Consider the following 16,321-nt stretch of genomic DNA (forward strand, 5'->3'; position numbering starts at 1 on the left):
TGTGAGAAAATAACATAAGCAGCGAAATTTTTCAGAATCCCGTTCCTGAATGTGTCCCCTATCGGCTGCTCAAATTCGGCTGCTTATCGGCTCTTCAGCTGCGTTTGATACTTTCGCGCACAAAAGTCGGAAATCTGTTCCCAGTTTGAAGCCTCGGCTGGTTAGTTTAGAAGAAACCTTGCTTGAATGAAAAGGCTGTGTTTGTTCAATAATTCACGCACCAATATATATCTTTTCATAAACAACGCATTTTAGGTATTATATCACTTAATGTCTTCTCTCTATTGTCCTATATTTCGGCTTATGCAGGTGTTTTATTTGTTACGAGTAAAAAATAAAGTCCAATAATTGAACTTCAAATTTATGAAATGCATACCCTTCTTTCGCTGTCGTCGGTACAGAAATATTGAAGAGGCTCAGCGGAAGAACTGCAAGTGAAAACCAAAACCAGGTCGGCGACATTTAAAGGACGGTCTACCCTGTACAAGAGTGACAACTCTGCGAAATTCAGCCCGTGATTTAGAACAAATTGAAGCAGTCTTGGTTAAGTCATCATTGCGAGAGGCAAACACGCATGCTGTTGTGAAACATTTTAAAATCCTGCTAAACAGGCAAAGAGTGATAGTCTTTCGCAGGAACCAGAAAGTAGAATTCAAAATATAGCTTTTATACTACTAGCTCTCTTAACGTGCGCGTATGTAAGGACATGAACAGTTGCCTGAAGGCGAGAACGTCAAGAAAGTTAGAGGGTCAGTCGAAGTATGAGTCATCCACTCACGATAGCGAAGCGCTTGTAGCCTTGTGATGTTCTAATTCACGTTTTATGTGGTGTGTACAACACGTAAAAAAAGATGAAAGCAGTCATGCACTTACCGACGGCGTTCCGTTCCGGGTAGTAATAGCAGTCAGTGATGAAGAGCGATACGCCCCTCCTACAGCGACAGGAGAGAAAGCAGTCTGTTATGGATAGTTTCTCTCGGCGGTTTCTGATAGTAGTAGGCACGCAAGAAATGGAGTGTGGGTACTAACAAGCACAGGTGGTCTGATGGGTTAAAATAATTGTTTAGCCGTTTCAAGGTCACATCCTAGCTGTGATGAACCACAGCTTGAAGATCTTAATGCTGGTTTACGTCAGTGTGGGATTATTAGTGTGCGAAAATGGTTGGTAGGTTTATGGGGTTTAAGTTCTCAAAGCGACTCGGGCTATGAGAGACGCCATAGTGGAGGGCTCCGGAAATTTCGACCACCTGGGGTTCTTTGACGTGCACTGACATCGCACTGTGTGAAAATGCTCATTACATAAGGTTACCTGCGGTTTCTTATTGTACATGAGCTGCAAAAAGTATTTTGCTTCATGAATAAAATCAGATAATGGGGAACGTCGCAATAACTTTGTGGTTGGTGCGGCGCAGAAGTGGGCTGCTGCATCCAACAGACTCGTGGCTGAGCGGATTATTTCTATCTCATGACGAAGTGAAAGGACATCTGTGACAAACTCAATGACACCAAATCTAGCCGCACGTTCGCTCCGACAGCTTGTGATACCACGTTGCACTCCTTTCTTACTAAAGGAATTTGAGTTCAAGACGTGTTATTGCGCCCATATCAACCGGGTCTCTGTTTGTAGCTGTTTTTATGTGCCTTACATTAATAGTAAAAATTAGAAATGGGAAATGGAGATGGCAGAGCTCGCTATACGGCGCTCTGTTCTGGTGCGGATAGAGCTCAGAGCACTTGTAAGGTGTTTTGGGATATACGGCTTTATTTTTATAACGAAATTTTTTTCTTCACTTTAGGCGTCGGTTTTGGCTCTGGGTCTGTTAAGTGTCGGCACTAACTTCATCGCTATTCATGAAGGATGTTCTACTGCGATGCTGGATAATCGCAGCAAAAAGCCTTTCATGTTCAAACCGTGAAAGTGTTGTCGGAGAACAAGCGCGAAGATTACAGGCGTCCATTGTCTGGCGACTCATCAGAGCACCCAATTCCAAATTCCTCAGTGTGCCCACACACACACTACTCCAGAGTAGCGAAGGCATGAGCGGCATTGCGATAGAATCATGAGTTAAATGCAGTCGCGATCTCATAGACGGAAGGCGAGTTTTTTCGCTGACGGCTCGTGGAATTGAACCTTGCGAGTGCCCTTCCCAGTTTACAACTATTCAAGTGTTGTGTAACATATCTAAAAATTTAGAGGAGACATTCTAGAGGCCCGTGTACTGTGCGATGTCAGTGCACGTAAAAGAACCCCAGGCGGTTGAAATTTCCGGAGCCCTCCACAACGGCGTCTCTCATAGCCATAGTCGCTTTGGGACGTTAAACCCCATAAACCAAACCATAAACCAAACCAGAGAAGGACCTTCCACTGCTTGTATGTGGTTGGTGCCTAAACAGCGTTCGTATACTGACACTAAATTAACCATATTCCCTAGTGGATCTACAGCTGTAATGGTTTTAGAGTATAAAGTTTACCGTGAAAGCCACCCCAAACCTGTTTACAGTGCAAAAGAACCATCTTTGTTTTCATTCAAAGGAAAACAACGGTCAGTATTTTGCCGCCTGCGGCACAAGTACTCCTATACTTACCTCCCTTCGACCAGAAACTGCCACATTGGGTCGGTACGCATGGATCCTAGGAAAGAGCTGATGTTGAGAAAATAGTCGAGTGGCTGGCTGATCATTGGGACTTCAGCTTGTATCTTGAATGAAAAGAAATGGAAACCTGTTTAGTTCCTAAAATAGCGCCAAAAAATTATCCGATCGATCACGTCTTGCGACATACATTTTGTGCAAAAATTTTGTGAACAAAAGGAAGAAACAGCGAACTACTCAATGATGAACTACCTCGATGACTACTTCTGAAGAAAGTGAATCTAATTTCGTTCGTTTTAGTTTAGTTTAGTTTCTTTGGTATGCCATGGATATATTAATGAGTCGCTTTCGCGTCTTGAAATGAGCTACTGGGAAGCGTGCTCTTCAATTTCTCTACCACCGTATTGCTCATTATCAGCTGTTTTGCGTCAAATTCATCGAACACAAGCTTACTTGGTACTGACAGTCAGGAATTATGCTAATGATTAAGGTCTAGCAATGTCAAAGCAAGGATACAAAGAAAAAGCGCCTGTATTTCTCAGAAGACAAGATACTTTGGCGTCCTGACCAATTGTTTCAGAGTTTCGCTACAGTGTCAAAGGGCTCCTTGAACATGGATTTCATATAAAACCGTTGAATTTGAAGCAAAAGGAAACGGTGCTTAAGGTCACTTAATTAGACTAGAAGGCCAGAACGACCATCACTCCTTGCGAGAAACGAAAGGAAACACAGAATGTCTGAAGAACCGGTAGGCTACGAATAAATTTAAACCTGAATATTCGTTGTACGATTACATTTATTTGGTGCTAGCAACATTACTGGATTCCACATTGCATAAATAACCGCCTGCTTGGGTGCTGCTTCTTGACACTGCCTTGTTTTTTTTTTCCTAGAAGAATACTGAAGAATGTCAGAAACATTCATGCTGATGCAAACCTTTCCGACGAAAGCTGTCACCATGGAGTTTGTCGCGTATCGAGCAGGAAAGAGGGACAGGATCCGGACGTCTTCTAGCTGTTGGATGTTTAAGAAAGCCAAAGAGTGACCGGGCAAGTTAAAAACCAAGCTCTTTTGCTAATATTATTAGCATCGTCTGCGCCATTTTCGAATTTATTATTTCGAACTATTGAGTGCTTGCTGTATTTGGAGTTGGAATGAATATAAAAAAATTATCGGCTGAACTCAGCTAAGGCTAGGTTAAAGATTCTGTGATAGCCGCCATAGGTCGGAAATATCACGCGGAGGGGGCAGTTGCTAGACGCTGACAGAACTGAACTTTTACAGTGGCACGCCTTCCTGAGAGGAACATCGTCCGAGAGGGCAGTTCAATGTCCGCCCCTTCGTTCTATCGCTAGCGCCCCTCTCGCTTCTGCACGGCCTCTATCGTGCGTGGTAACTCCGGCGTTAGCGGCGCTCTCCGCTACTCTCCCATTTTTCTGGATTTATGCTTTTTGACGCTTTCCTAAATCTTCAGATTCAATTTTGTTCTTCACTGCGCTAGCAGTATCGTCCTCTTCCGCGAAGAAGCCGTGGTCTGTGTGTGCGTGTGTGTTGTCCGTAAAGGCACTCTACTGCCAAAGCGGGGGAGCTGAAATGCCGTGAAGTGGATACCTGCTGCATGCATCGCCATCGCGCAGCTCATCTATGTAGCCTTGAATATTTCGTAAGGTATAATTTACCTTTTGTGAAATGATGTTCTTTGTCCAGCTGTCCACCGGCCGCAGGTGCGAGAACTCGTCCAGAAAAGATGAGCGCACTTCTTCCGCCAAAACATAGGCCTAACCACGAAGGGAGAGAAAAAGAAAGTGACTGTCAGGTGCAACTCTCTAAAAAATTGTGATGAACAAGCCTTCCTCGGGTTTTCAAGAGTGCCTTCAAAAACATGCCCAAGAGGATGAAAACATTTCCAAATTAGGCTTATTTCATAACTAGTGTTCCCTACGGTAACAGCTAGCCAACGAAAAGGAGAAGCGCGCTTTGTACTTAAACAAAAAAAAAATCCGCCCGTCCGTCTGTACGTCCATCCGTCTATCTAAAGCCCCATTTGGCAGATGGCAAAGTGGAGAGAGCTAGAAATGTCCTGCGCCACTTTTGAGGGGAGAGGAACAATAGTGGGAGAGGGAAGACGAAGAGAGAGCAGGAGGCGATGGATGGCGGCTGCGGAGAAGTGCAGAAGAGGCACGACATGTCACATTGAGTCTGCTGGAGCCTGGGTTGCGTCGGGGTAGTGGAGTTGGAGTGCGGCGTGTCATAGGATGATTTACGGACTGCATCAGGCCACCCGAGCTCGTGGCCTGAAGCTGTCAGCGGCCGCGGCTGCTCCTTCTGCTGAACATTATTCCTAACACAAGCTATTCAGCAATAGTCGCATTGATCGCCTGTACTTTCTTGCTCCAGATATGTCTGCACCGCGGCTTCGAACTGAAGTCTTCTCTGTTTGATATGCAGTAAAAGTGATTTTAACTTAATGAAACTGCCCAGTTGAGACATGTTTAATTTGTCGGTTTGTTTTTTTCTTAGGATATACAAGTCAGTGTTACGAGTATTATGCTTTTTTAGAATCGACACTACGCAACGGCAGCTGCTTTTTGGTTTTTGTGAGGTGCTGCGGCTTAAATTCAATCCTATTCAACCCTCACTAAGCGAATTAAATATAAGAAGAACTCTAGCTGGAGTCAGTTGTAAGAGCACAATGAATTGTTTCTGATATCGCAGGCCAGCAAAAACACTAAGACAGGAGATTACAAAATAATATGCGTCATACCGAAGGACTACAAAGAAAATTTTCACTTTACTTTCGACCTCACCGCTTTAAGCGAACGACGGTATAATATACACCAGCGGGTGGTATGACGCGGGGGCAATATAAAAGTACCGGCGTGAAAAACAATACAGACAGAGAAGTACAAACAAGCTGCCAGCGCTTATTCGCAACTACCGTGAAAATTAGGTCCTTCACGACTACATTATGAAGAAGTTAAAGAGAAAATGGTACTGTGCACATATGTGAGCCAATGTGCAACAGTATATGAGCTAATGTGAACATATTTCAAAACTAAGTTCCATAATTTCTAGCGCCCCAGAAATTTAAAAAGTCTCTGACTCGAGATTTCGCTACACTGGCCATTTTATCTATATGACGCAACTAGCTCATGCTGTGTGGTAGACCAACAGGAAGGTAACTAATATATACTTAATTAGTGTTATACAAGCAGCTGTTCTTGCTTAGACAAAGATACCAGCTGCCTTTCTACAGAAACCTATCTCTACATTGCAGTAGCAACAGAAACCTATCCCTTCATTGCAGTAGAGTTACTTTCACCCTGCTACTTGGCATTATAACGTTTGCGGGACGTTGTGTTTTCTACTTTCGCATGTTATTCACTACTATTGTGAAGGCCATGGCCAGACAGTCATTGACTATTGTGTCTGTTTTCCCGTCATGTTAACTGCTACCAGTGCTGAACAACTCTTCTCTTTCTGAAATATAGAAATATTCAAGGTGAACTTCGTAGTTGGCCTTCATGTAGCAGCTCTAGCAGAATAGTGAGCGGAAAGCGCTACTTAAAATACAAGCTTTAATACAGGGAAGCAGGGAGAAGCTTCAGACCTCTGTAGAAGGCTTCGATCGAATGGCCAAACGATGTGTTGACCGAGGTTTCAACAAAACTACATATTCTTCCCGGTACACTGGGTTACCGTATATGAGATTCTCTAAACTTCTCAGATCAAGGTATTTAAATAATCTCGTCAAAGATGACTCAGTTAGGGACGGGAACGAAAGTGTATTGTGGGGAACCAGGGTTAAAGAGTGATGTATGTCTTCATGAAAAAATCCTGTCTTCTGGCTTAGTGGGCATCTTTTGGCTCCCTGCGCTTTTGCAACATCTTATTGCACATATATGTAAAGAAAAAACCTGCCATTTTACACCCAACTAAAAACCATATATTTTCTTAAACGTACAACCTAATTAGTTCTATCAAGCGTTTTGTTTTTCTTGCAGGAATCGAAAGCTCACTGGCAAAGAATCCATCCCCACCTCTTGGGCCACTGGTCATTGCAGAAAACCTGAGCATAAATTTTTGATACAGAAATGCGCTCATCGGTACTAGTCGCGCCGCGCGCGAGAGAGCCAACTAACTTCTTCCTCTTCTAGCGCATGCGCTACTTCTGTCTCTTCTTCGAATGCATATCTTCTTCGAATGCATGTATCACTGCCCCCCTCTTCTGCAGCATCGACACGATGCGGCTGGGAGTGAAAAGTCAGCGAAAGGGTAGAACACAGCTGCAGTGGACCGCAGTTCAGTCAGGTAGCCGGTCGTGGTAAGGCTTCATGCGAACAACGTGTACGACTTCAGTTCGGTGCGACCGGCGCGATGAACAAGCTGTCGGGGCGGGAGCAACTGCATAAGTCACATCACTGATGCGGCGAACTACTTCGTAAGGGCCGAAGTATCGGCGCAGCAGCTTTTCAGAGAGCCCGCGGCGACGAACAGGTATCCAAATCCACACAAGGTCGCCGGGAGCATAACTGACGAAACGGCGTCCACAGTTGTACTTAGTGGCGTCAGCCTCCTGTTGACGGTGGATGCGCAGGCGGGCCAGTTGACGCGCTTCCTCAGCACGCTGAACGAAGGTATCTACGTCGATGTCAGCGTCAGAGTCGCAGTAAGGGTCGACGGGCAACATAGCATCCAACGGAGTGGTCACCTGGCGACCGAAGACAAGCTGAAAGGGGGTCAATCTGGTTGTTTCCTGCAGGGCGGTGTTGTACGCAAACGTTACGTACGGCAGAATGGCGTCCCAAGTTCGATGCTCGACGTCAACGTACATTGATAGCATGTCGGCTAGTGTGCGGTTGAGTCGCTCTACCAACCCGTTTGTCTGCGGGTGATACGCCGTAGCACGTCGGTGGCTCGTGTGCATCAGAGTCATCACGGACTGGGTTAAGCGGGCCGTGAAAGCAGTTCCCCGGTCAGTAATAACAACGGCGGGTGCTCCATGACGCAAGACAATGTTGTGGACGAAGAACTGCGCCACTTCAGCAGCAGTGCCCTTGGCAAGAGATGTGGTCTCAGCGTACCGTGTGAGGTAGTCAGTCGCAACGACTATCCAACGCTTTCCAGGCGAAGACTTCGGAAATGGGCCAAGGAGGTCCATGCCCACTTGATGGAAAGGGGTCTTCGGTGGATCGACGGGGTGAAGAAATCCGGCCGGTTTCAATGGAGGAGTCTTCCGACGTTGGCATTCACGGCATGTTTTGACGTAGGCCCGCACCGATGGGAGTAACCTGGGCCAATAATACTTTTGTCTAATCCGCGCGAGTGTACGGCTGACTCCAAGGTGGCCGGCGGATGGTGCATCATGACAGGCACTCAAGATCTCAGACCGCAGCTGTGATGGTACGACGAGTAGGAACACTTCTTCGCTGTTGGCAAAGTTGCGTTTGTAGAGAACACCAGACCGTAAAGTGAAGGTGTGAAGCCCTCGAAGAAAAACACGCGGAATGGGAGCTTCACTGCCTTCGAGGTAATCGATGAGCGGCGCCAACTCCGTGTCCGCCCTCTGAAGCTGCGCCATTTGGGTGGTACTAACAGAGCCCAGGAAAGGAAAATCATCGGTGGTTTCTTCGGTATTGATTGGGATAGGCGCGCGCGACAGACAATCCGCATCCTGATGCTTGCGGCCAGACTTGTAAACTACTGTTAAGTCGTATTCTTGCAAGCGTAAGCTCCATCTAGCCAAGCGTCCTGAGGGGTCTTTGAGGCTCGCCAGCCAGCATAAGGAGTGGTGGTCGCTTACCACACGGAAGGGTCGTCCGTAGAGGTACGGTCGGAACTTGCAGATGGCCCATATCACTGCAAGACATTCTTTCTCCGTCGTTGAATAATTGGTCTCGGAGCGCGTAAGTGTCCGACTAGCATAACTGATGACCCGTTCTGCACCGTCTTGCCACTGGATCAGTACTGCACCAAGGCCAACATTGCTGGCGTCAGTGTGGATGTCCGTGGCAGCATGCTCGTCGAAATGGCCGAGTATCGGAGTGCTTTGCAGACGGCTGCGAAGCTCGACAAATGCAGCCTCTTCGTCGGTCCCCCAGAGGAAGGGCGTGTCGTCACGGGTCAGTGCGTTCAGCGGTTCCGCGATTTTCGAGAAATCTTGAATAAAGCGCCTATAATAGGAGCACAGGCCTAAAAACCGGCGAACGGCCTTCTTGTCAGTTGGGCGTGGAAAACCTGAGACGGCAGCAGTCTTGTCAGGGTCCGGGCGAACACCTTGTGCGCTGACAACGTGACCAAGAAAGCGAAGTTCCTCAAAGCCAAAATGGCATTTCTCGGCTTTGATGGTGAGTTGCGCGGATTTGAGCGCTTGTAGCACAATGCGCAACCGCTCCAAGTGTTGGTCAAAGGTGGGCGAAAATATAACGACATCGTCCAGGTACACCAGGCAGGACTGCCATTTCAAGCCGGAGAGGACAGTGTCCATCATGCGTTGGAAAGTAGCCGGTGCTGAGCACAGACCAAATGGGAGCACTTTAAACTCATAGAGGCCGTCAGCACGAAAGCCGTCTTCTCCCGGTCTCTCTCATCCACTTCGATTTGCCAGTACCCGCTTTTAAGATCCAATGACGAGAAGTATCTGGCGTTCCGCAATCGGTCGAGCGCGTCATCTATCCTGGGCAGCGGGTAAACGTCCTTTTTGGTCACGCTGTTAAGTTTCCTGTAGTCCACGCAGAAACGCAGAGTATTGTCCTTCTTTTTGACAAGAACCACAGGCGATGCCCACGGACTGGTGGACGGCTGAATGACATCGTCTGCAAGCATCTCGGCAACCTGATTCTGAATGGCTTCTCTCTCCACCGGGGAAACACGATATGGGCGCTGGCAGACGGGTCGCGTAGTCTCGTCAGTGATGATACGATGCTTGGCGAGTGGAGTTCGGCCGACCTTCGAGCACGTAGCGAAACAGTCCGCAAATTCTGCCAAGAGGGCCGACAGAAGATCCCTCTGAACCGACGGCAAGGCAGGATTTATTCTGACTGACTGAAGAACGTGATGTGGGCCAGCATACTCCGGAGAGGGTCCTCCCACGGTGCACAAACCTGGAACCTCAGCAACGTCGTGGAGGAAGGCAATAGCCATGCCTTTGGCCAGGTGCTGATATTCGTTGGCAAAGTTAGTCAGGAGGACGTGGGTGCGGCCGTCACGTAGTTGGACGAGACCTCTTGCAACGGCAAGTCCCCGCTTAAGCAGCAGTGGACTATGGCTGTCCGCTAGGCCCTCGTAGTCATGAAAGAGGTCGTTCCGCACGAGCACCAGAACACTGCACCGCGGCGGTACCGTGACGTCGTTCTCGACAATGCGCAGAGCGTTGCTGCAGGGATCGCGGGAGTCAAAGCGCGCCACGGCCTGTTTGGTCGAGAACGTGACACGTGCCTCCTGAAAGTCAATCACAGCGCCGTTCGACTGCAGGAAGTCGATCCCCAGAATCAAGTCTCTGGAACACTCGGGGAGTACGACAAATTCACCAACGTACGTAAAACCACTAATCCCAACTCTAGCCGTGCACTTGCCCACAGGGGAAATTAGGTGGCCACCAGCGGTGCGAATGGGGTCCCCGTCCACGGTGTCAGAACCTTCTTAAGTTCTCCAGCGAAGGCACGGCTCATAACAGAGTAATCAGCACCGGTATCGAGCAGCGCGGTAATGTCAGTGCCATCAATTGTCACTCGCAAATCGGATGCAGCGTATCTGATACTGTCGCTGCCTCTCTCTGTCCGGGTATCGTCGGCTCGAGGGTTCCGCGATGGAGGATCTTGACACGTCCCGACGTCAGCGGCCTTGCCTCCAGAGGTCGCTGGTGTTAGTTTTCCCGACGCGGACTCGGCGAGCGACGGCCAGCAGAGCTACTCTGGCGGCCAGGGCTGGAAGAGCGATAACGGAGAGGCGAAGGGGAACGGGACTCGCGCCTTCCAGAGTAGGCAGGGTTCTGGCGTGCCCAGAGATGCTGTGCAATCTCATGCGGTCGTTCGCCGTTCTGAGGGCAGGGTGCGTCGGGATGGAAACCGCGAAGGCCCACTTGGCGGTACGGACAGGCGCGGTAGAGGTGACCAGGCTCCCCACAGTGGTAGAAGAGAGGCCTGCGGTCCGGTGTACGCCACAAATCCGACTTGCGAGGGCGTGGCCCAGCTGTAGCAGATGCGGTTGCAGAATACGTGGCGATGTTACCCACGGAGGTCGACGGGGTCACACCGTAGCCAGGCACGCTTGCGTGACATGTGCCGATGTTGCTCACGCCAGGCGTTGGGGTAATGGGACCGTAGCCTGTCGTGCGACGTACAACAGATGCGTACGTGGGTCGGTCATCGAACCGGGATGGCGCTTCGGGGACAGGAGGTGCCTGCGCAGCCTGTCGCACCTCGTCCCTGACAACTTCGGACAGCGCTGCCAGCGGCGCAGGTGCAACCTGAGGCAGATGGATCCGTTGCAGTTCCTCCCGGACAACGGAGCGAATTAGTTCACGCAAGGTGTCTGCACTGCCGCCGAGACACGACGAAAAGCCTTCGGGCACCATGCAGTTGATGTCGCGGTTGTACTGGCGGGCCCGTTGTTGCAGCGTCGTCTCCATCGTGGTCGCCTCGGTTAGAAATTCCGCCACCGTGCGGGGTGGGCTGCGCACGAGGCCCGCGAACAGCTCCTGCTTCACCCCACGCATGAGATGGCGCAGCTTCTTCTCTGTCATGTTGGGGTCGGCGCGCTTGAAAAGACGGGTCATGTCTTCGGTGTACATGCGCACGCTTTCGTTCGTGCGCTGATTTCGGGAGTGCAGCGCAGCTTCGGCCTTCTCCCGGCGGTCAGCGTTGGGGAACGTAGCCAGGAGACTCCGGCAAAACGTCTCCCAGGTGGGAAGTGTAGCCTCGTGGTTTTCAAACCACGTCCGAGCAGACTCTTCCAGGGCAAAGTAGACGTTATTCAGCTTGCGCTCGTCGCACCAGCCGTTGTAGCGTGCGACCCGCTCGAACGTCTCCAGCCAGTCCTCAGCGTCTTCGAACACGTCACCGTGAAAAGATGGCGGTGTTCGCGGTGGGTGGCAAAGGATCGGCGCCAGGGGCCTGGTGTCAGCGGCCATCGCAGTTGGACTCGACGGTAGAGGCTGGATCGGCGGCTGGGTCCTGGTGTCAGTGGCCATGTCAGTTGGACTCGGCGGTCGAGGCTGCGTCGTCCTTGTTGGCGGGGGAAGGGGCCCAAATTCAGGCGACTCTCCGCGGAGACGGCGGCTGGGTCGCTGGTGAACCGGTGTGAGGTCCGTAGTGACGCTGTACGGAGTTTGCAGGTCGGGAAGCGTACCCCGCACCTCCACCAAACTGTAGCGTGCAACGCCAAAAAGAACACCCGCGCAGAGACGAAAAACCTGCGGCGGACCCCTAGTGGTTCGAGCGCGCGCGAGAGAGCCAACTAACTTCTTCCTCTTCTAGCGCATGCGCTACTTCTGTCTCTTCTTCGAATGCATCTCTTCTTCGAATGCATGTATCAATATACAGTCGGCATGTAGCGAATTCATGACACTGGGCTTTAAAGGGTTAAGAAAATCCACTAGTGCGTGTCTGTTACCAAAATAATTTCGGCAGCTCTCATACATTACGACACTCTGAACACTCTTGTATTCTATCCGAACGCCAAGCACAATAGGCTGCACTCGTGGGCACTTCTTCCTGCCGTTATGTCTAAAGTAAATGCTCAGGTACTTGAAAAACAACGGCACCTGAGGCGTATCGCATAGCGTGCGGCCTGACACGTTGCATTAATATAGGACGCCCAGTTAGCACCGCATATTTGATGACTGCAGCTACCCAGCTCAAGCACCGCAAGGGCTGCAGGTAAAAAACAGGTGCATCTGCAGAAGTAGGCGTGCTTATGGGGGCATATCGCTAGGCTTTGGGTATAAAATCACGAAAGCGTAAAAGCATTATATTTATATTCATATCCAAAATAGCTTATAGTTTCATAGCCTATTTTGCGCGATGTCAACCGGCTCTGATGATTGCTGTGGCTAGCAAGTGTATAAGCAGCCGAAATTTGCCGCAGTGTTCAGATCGCGTGGGGCAGATCTCAGACGCCACCTTTTACATTCGTTAGTACATTGCGTTTAAGCGAATGCCCCAAAGTGGAGTTTACTACAAAAAAGGAGGCAATTATTCCCTGTCATCTACCGAAGTGCAGCCACGCAGGTCACGCGCGAACGCCTATGTCCTAAGTGAAGTCCACTAGTTTGCTCACAAGCTGCTTAGCATGAACCCCACTGAAATACACGTTCATGGTGCACATATGCAGTGGGTTACCTGCGCATTAAAGCCATAAAACGTCCGCAGTTCCTACGTTCTTCTTACCAAAACGCAGCGAGTTTTCTGAGCCGCTTCGTCGCGCGCTCTGCTGGTGGCATGTATCCACACTGTGCTTAGCGGAAATTCGAAACGCTTTACCTGCAGTTCCGTCGTTAACACTTCCCACTGAAAAATTGCAACAATACGTATCATCAGCTGGACGCCAGTGACGCCTGTCCAACAGAGACCCTAGCGTTCCAGCACGCACCATGAGTTCGGAGAAGCCCAGTGTGCTGTTCATGTGCTTCTCGAAAGACATGATAAGCAAGCTGGGAAGGACGTGATCGACAAGTCGTACGCATAGGCGCCACTTGGGCACAGGCCCTCGACGCATGTGTCCAGTCAGCAAGTATGCGGCCGTGGCCCAGAAACGCTGTCCGCCTTCCAGGAACGGGGAGAGATACACCGTCAAGTGGAATGCCAGGTACAAGTACACGTTCGACCTGGGATAGCAGAGCGAGAAGCAGCAAAGAAACAGTTAAAATGCATTCCGGAAAATTAAGGAACATAGATATAAGCAGGACTGCGGCCAAGCAGCCTTGCTTGTTGTGGCCGCCAGACGCATTCGAATTGTGTGTACTACGTAAAAGTGGACTCATCGTGGAAAGTCTGTGTTTCGTTCCGCTAGCCCACCCAAGAGGGCCTTAATCACGTCAGAACTATACTATAAATATATCGAATGACCAATAAATATATACTTTTATAGTCTAACGTTAAATATTCGGCATTTTTTTCACCATATGCGGTTCTCCAATCAACAAAAAGTCTATTTGAGTAATTAGGTCAAATGCGAGTTAGTAGCGCTGTAATTTGGTTTTCCCTTCGGTCCTGCTGTTCAGACCCAGTGTTCCCGGATATCGGCTGTTTGAATAGCGATAATGTGTTAATGTCCATATATGCGGAATAGGCCATTCTGTCTATTCATAGATCGCTGGTAGTCTTCCTGCTATTCCATTCGCAGTGGTGCAGTGGTGAATTTAAGATGTGCCACTGCTCTTCTATGGCCGGTGCTGCCATAGGAGCGACTTGGTTTGCTTGTGTTCGGGTGGTTGCTCTTCCCGACCCAGCTTCATAGGATTAAAATGAGCTGTCGCCTGAAATTGAATTTATCCGAAACCCCACTGGAATGGAATATGCATGTGTGTTCCAGGCGTTTTGTGTTGTGTGCTGCGCGTGTGTGTTCCGGCGTTTCCTGCGATGCCTGTAGTACGGCCACTGGCTGGACATCCTTCTGGTCTGTGACTCATCACGCGCGAAGCGCGTAGGCGCCATTTCTGTTATTTTTTTTTTGGCGGGGGTTGGTTAATTCGGGCGCATTGCAGTAGCCTTTTTCCAACCCCTATAAATATTCGTCTGCAATAATAGTTTACCACTCGGAAGAAGACAGGTACCTAATTGAAACATCAGCAAAACCTTATTGTTTTTAGGCGTGTGTCATAGTATATATATATATATATATATATATATATATATATATATATATATATATATATATATATATATATATATATATATATATAAATTATGATACTATGATATATATACTCTCTTAATCTTTATATAACCCGGGCAGGATGCCCACCACCTGGTGGGCAGGTGAGCAGCCTGCTGCACAACACGCTTCGCACAAACAGGCAGACAAACACACAGCGGCTAAATGCGGGGAAGGGCCATTTTAGGCCGTTTACATCGCACAGTTCTTGCGTTTGAGACCAGGTGGCGCCACTAGTGCGCTCGAAACTAGGTGCCATTGCTCTTTTAAATAATAAAAAAGAACACCCAGCAAAGCCTTCAGTGGAAGAAAAGACAAGCATTCAGGTGATCCATTCAATGGTTTGCAGAGGAGGAAAGCTGGGCGGCTCTACGCGGCATGTAGCTTGATTACGTTTTCCCACCTAGATCAAACTAGGGTTCTCCATGTCCTTTAAAGCGTTAGCCAAATCCTGGTGTCGTCTTCCCAGTGGTTTAGAACTGTATCATCCGAAACACTGCAGCGCTGTCGAAACTGAACCAACAAGAGCGGCAGCCGTCGTGGCGAGGCAGGCGCCGAGCAGTCAGGAGGCGTATAATGACAGTGTTATCCCGTGACTAAACATAGCAGCCCCATAATACGGCTCTGTAAATCGTCTATAAGTCCGCACTAAAAACCTCATTGCCCAGGCACTTTTGCATTTCGCCTGCATTATTACCCGTTCGCAGCGACTAGGACTGATCTCTGCACCTCAGCGTTGCAGCCGCGAGGGCTTAATGTAATTCGAAAGGAGACACGGCAGCTCACATGTGCACAACACGAATGCGTTAGCCTCTCATTCCAGCGTACGCCCATGCGTATATTCAACTGGAAAATATAACAAAGGTGGGTAGAAAAAGAACATTATTCTCTATAGGCAGCCAAAGCGTGATGAACGAACTTAATGCTCTTGTTGTGACGCAGCTTTGCCGTTTACAGGAACACAAAGAAACAAAACAGACACCAATTATTTGCGCTCTCTTGCGGGCTAAAGGGGAAATAAACAGCAGCACCACGCTCCTCACAAACACATTCACTGCCAAGACTGCCTGGATCACGCGACGACGCAGGGGCCGGGATCCATTATCGATACAAACCACTTAAAGCTCACTTAGATCCCAGCGCTGCAGTTTATTGCTACGTCATACAACATCCATCTACCCTGAACCGAGTCTTTGGCGGAGCTTTGAATGTGAGATATAGAGAAACCTGCATGATGACCTTTCGGGAGTGAAGCTGCTTGGTTTAGTTAAATATTGTTACTACCAGGAGGTGTGTTAAGACCACGACGGGCGACCGAGAACCAGCTGGGTCCACTTTCCGAGCACGAGACACACATACACCTCGTCCTCCTCATCTTCTGCGTTGTCAGCGATGCCGACCAAATAGAATAGGCATCGCCTCGTCATGGGCGTCACAATATCAAAGCGCCTTGTGCCCATAAATCTCCCAGAGACTACTAAAGAGTCCCAAATGCAATTCCTAGGTGGTCAAGAGAGTATCCAATTGGCCACTTGGCAAAATACATGCTACCCAGAAAGGCTTACTCATGCACCTTTTGGCGCTTTGTATCTTTTAACCGTATGCTTTAGTAGTTTTCTGCAGCACATTTCACATACATCTAGGCTCGCTGTTGTCGTGTTGCGAGGAGGGAGCAGGGATTGTCCTAGGTTTCCGCCGCAGCCCCGCAGCGATATTGTAACCAGATCAAGTTTGTCACGAAAACCATCTACAGATTGGTTTCAAGTGGCAGAGAATGGCCATAGTGTAGTGGCTATAAAAGCGCGACGGGAAATCGCAGCACCTTAGATTCGGCGAGTTCTAAACAGTAAATTAG

At 49.0% G+C, this 16,321-nt stretch overlaps 1 protein-coding gene across 1 annotated transcript in view; it reads right to left on the reverse strand.

The window, feature by feature from the left end:
• The window catches only part of LOC149344258 (endothelin-converting enzyme 2-like), a 111,175-nt gene that overhangs the window by 15,263 nt on the left and 79,591 nt on the right, over positions 1–16,321 (reverse strand). The window contains exons 16-21 of the mRNA XM_089547191.1: positions 13,183–13,417; positions 4,272–4,370; positions 3,529–3,606; positions 2,587–2,699; positions 874–932; positions 377–428 (exon numbers count right to left, since the gene is read on the reverse strand). Coding sequence (XP_089403317.1) covers positions 377–428; positions 874–932; positions 2,587–2,699; positions 3,529–3,606; positions 4,272–4,370; positions 13,183–13,417 — 636 coding nt within the window. The remainder of the gene's footprint in view (positions 1–376; positions 429–873; positions 933–2,586; positions 2,700–3,528; positions 3,607–4,271; positions 4,371–13,182; positions 13,418–16,321) is intronic.

This window comes from Amblyomma mixtum, chromosome 5 (assembly GCF_055824585.1).
Source record: "Amblyomma mixtum isolate Tamu chromosome 5, ASM5582458v1, whole genome shotgun sequence".
Taxonomy (NCBI): domain Eukaryota; kingdom Metazoa; phylum Arthropoda; class Arachnida; order Ixodida; family Ixodidae; genus Amblyomma; species Amblyomma mixtum.